This window comes from Pteropus alecto, unplaced genomic scaffold, assembly GCF_000325575.1.
Source record: "Pteropus alecto unplaced genomic scaffold, ASM32557v1 scaffold110, whole genome shotgun sequence".
Classification (NCBI taxonomy): Eukaryota; Metazoa; Chordata; class Mammalia; order Chiroptera; family Pteropodidae; genus Pteropus; species Pteropus alecto.
Genome location: NW_006431920.1, coordinates 1,262,529 through 1,264,617, shown reverse-complemented (window position 1 = coordinate 1,264,617; position 2,089 = coordinate 1,262,529). Strand labels below are relative to the sequence as shown.

General features: G+C 57.1%; 1 protein-coding gene across 2 annotated transcripts in view; it reads left to right on the top strand.

Annotated features, from left to right (window-relative positions):
- The window catches only part of PTMA (prothymosin alpha), a 4,074-nt gene extending 1,991 nt beyond the window's left edge, over positions 1–2,083 (top strand). The window contains exons 2-4 of one of the 2 annotated variants that reach the window (XM_025043324.1): positions 895–966; positions 1,197–1,293; positions 1,794–2,083. In XM_025043324.1, coding sequence (XP_024899092.1) covers positions 895–966; positions 1,197–1,293; positions 1,794–2,083 — 459 coding nt within the window. The remainder of the gene's footprint in view (positions 1–894; positions 967–1,196; positions 1,294–1,793) is intronic. The other variant, XM_006906764.2, reaches the window with a different exon arrangement.
- Positions 2,084–2,089: the final 6 nt, after the last annotated feature.

Here is a 2,089-nt window from a genome sequence, read left to right as displayed (position 1 = left end):
GTGCGGGAGTCCGCGGAGGGCCGGCTCGGGCGAACCGGGCCGACAGGTGCCCCGGAACCGCTCGAGGGCTATGTTGGCAGCCTGCCCAACGGTTTCGGGTGGAAAAAGTTACGGGGCTTCAGGCTTCCCGCCTCGGCGCTGCCCTTTGGAAGGCGGGTCGCGTCAGCCCTGAGAGGTACGCGTGGACGGAAGAGCTAGAGGCGAGGAGGGACATTGGGCACTCCTAGCAGCGCGACTCTGAGCGAGGGAAAGGCCTCGGGCTAGGCACGCGTCACCTGAGCCCGCGCCCATTTCAGGCCACGGTCTGCGACCCTCTGGGACGGGTGCCAGATACGGGTTTTTCTCAAGGTTGGAGTTTGCCAGGTCCTAGACTACCGTGGGTTTGCGCTGGAGCTCAGCTTCGAGGACTCTGGCTGGTGAGGCGACCTCTGGTTCTGCCCGTTCGCTCCCTCCCTTTCCCTTCCCTGGCTAGTCCACCCACGAGACTTCTCCCGCAGTGTGGCCCTCCCTCCTGTGCCTTATTTATGGTACATACCTGCTGCTTTCCCAGAAGGATTTGTGAGAGGCGGAGCTCCCTGTGCTTAGAAACAAGTCTGATGGGTGTGTGTGAGAGTGAAGTGTTCCTGGGCCCGTCTGCCCGGCCAGACGGGTTTGGGGCTGTGGTGCCACATGGCCTTTTCAGTATGATTCTCTAAGGGCTGAGAAATCGGACAGGCTCGTAACCGCAGACACACTCCGCATTCTGTGGCCTTTTTTTCCACGGGTTGCACGTGCATTATGCAGCTGTTAACTTTGGTAGTCCAGTCAGCACTGCATACATGCTTGTAACCTTGGGCCCCGTTGCCAGACCTGGGTTGCTTAAAAGACTTACTGGTTCCCTCTTCCTTTTTGAAGGATTTGAAGGAGAAGAAGGAAGTTGTGGAGGAGGCAGAGAATGGAAGAGACGCACCTGCTAATGGGAACGCTGTGAGTGTCCATCTGCTCATGACCCGTAGCAGCTCTTGGCCAAGAAGTTCTCTTCCTCCGGATGATTTTGGACTTAGTGCAGGGTGGGGGAGGAGGCGGTGTGTCGAGGTCTCCTCGTGGAGCTTTAGGGGCTCTGAGGCTGTAGGAGCAGTGGGCAAGGTTTGGAGGAAGGGATGGGCAGAGGTGTGATGCTCCGTCTTTGTTAGTAACCTGGTATGTTTTCTGTTGAGGAGAATGAGGAAAATGGGGAGCAGGAGGCTGACAATGAGGTAGATGAAGAAGAGGAAGAAGGAGGGGAGGAAGAGGAGGAGGAGGAGGAAGGTGATGGTGAGTATCCTTGTCTGTCTCCCATTTTGGAGGTACTTTTCCCTGGCCTCTGGCACAGGGGGAGAGTTGGGGGCTCCCAGAGTAGGGGCTGTGGACCACCTGCAACTGGGCTTGTACCTGTGGAGTCTCGACTTTGCTTGTTTTGGGCTGATGTGAAGTGTGCCCCACACTCTCAGTCCTGGACAGCTCTCTCCACTCACCGATGTGGGCCTGGCCTCCTGGTGCAGATGTTTGGGCCCGGGGACCCTCTTCCCTCAAAGACAAGTGCCTGCATGGGCATTGTGGGTCCCCTGAGAGCCTGGTTTGTCAGGCAGCAGAGACAGATCCAGGGACATTTCACTCTAGCAAATCTATTACTGAGGGATTTCCTAAGGAACTGCAGTTGAGTCTTCCTTTTTTGTGCATTCCCATCCCTAGTGTGGCTGCCTCTGGGTGGGAGGGTACTAAGCCCTCCCTGGTTGAGGAAGGCAGTGTGGTTTACCTAGGGCTTGATTCTCTAGGTGAGGAAGAGGATGGAGATGAAGATGAGGAGGCTGAGGCAGCTACGGGCAAACGGGCAGCTGAAGATGATGAGGTGGGTTCTGGCTTGAGGGGAAGGGGGTTGGGATCTTGCACCGTAGCTGGAGGGGCTGATGGGACTCAGGTGTGTTTGGGGTGCTGTATGTTTCTGAGTGGCTCCCTCATCTTGAACAGGAAGGAACATGGGCCCAGCTTCCCAGATCCTCTGGAGCTGCCAGTAGGAGCTGAGGAAGTTGGTGGGTGGGCCCAGTGGGTTGGAAGGGGACCTTGACAGTCT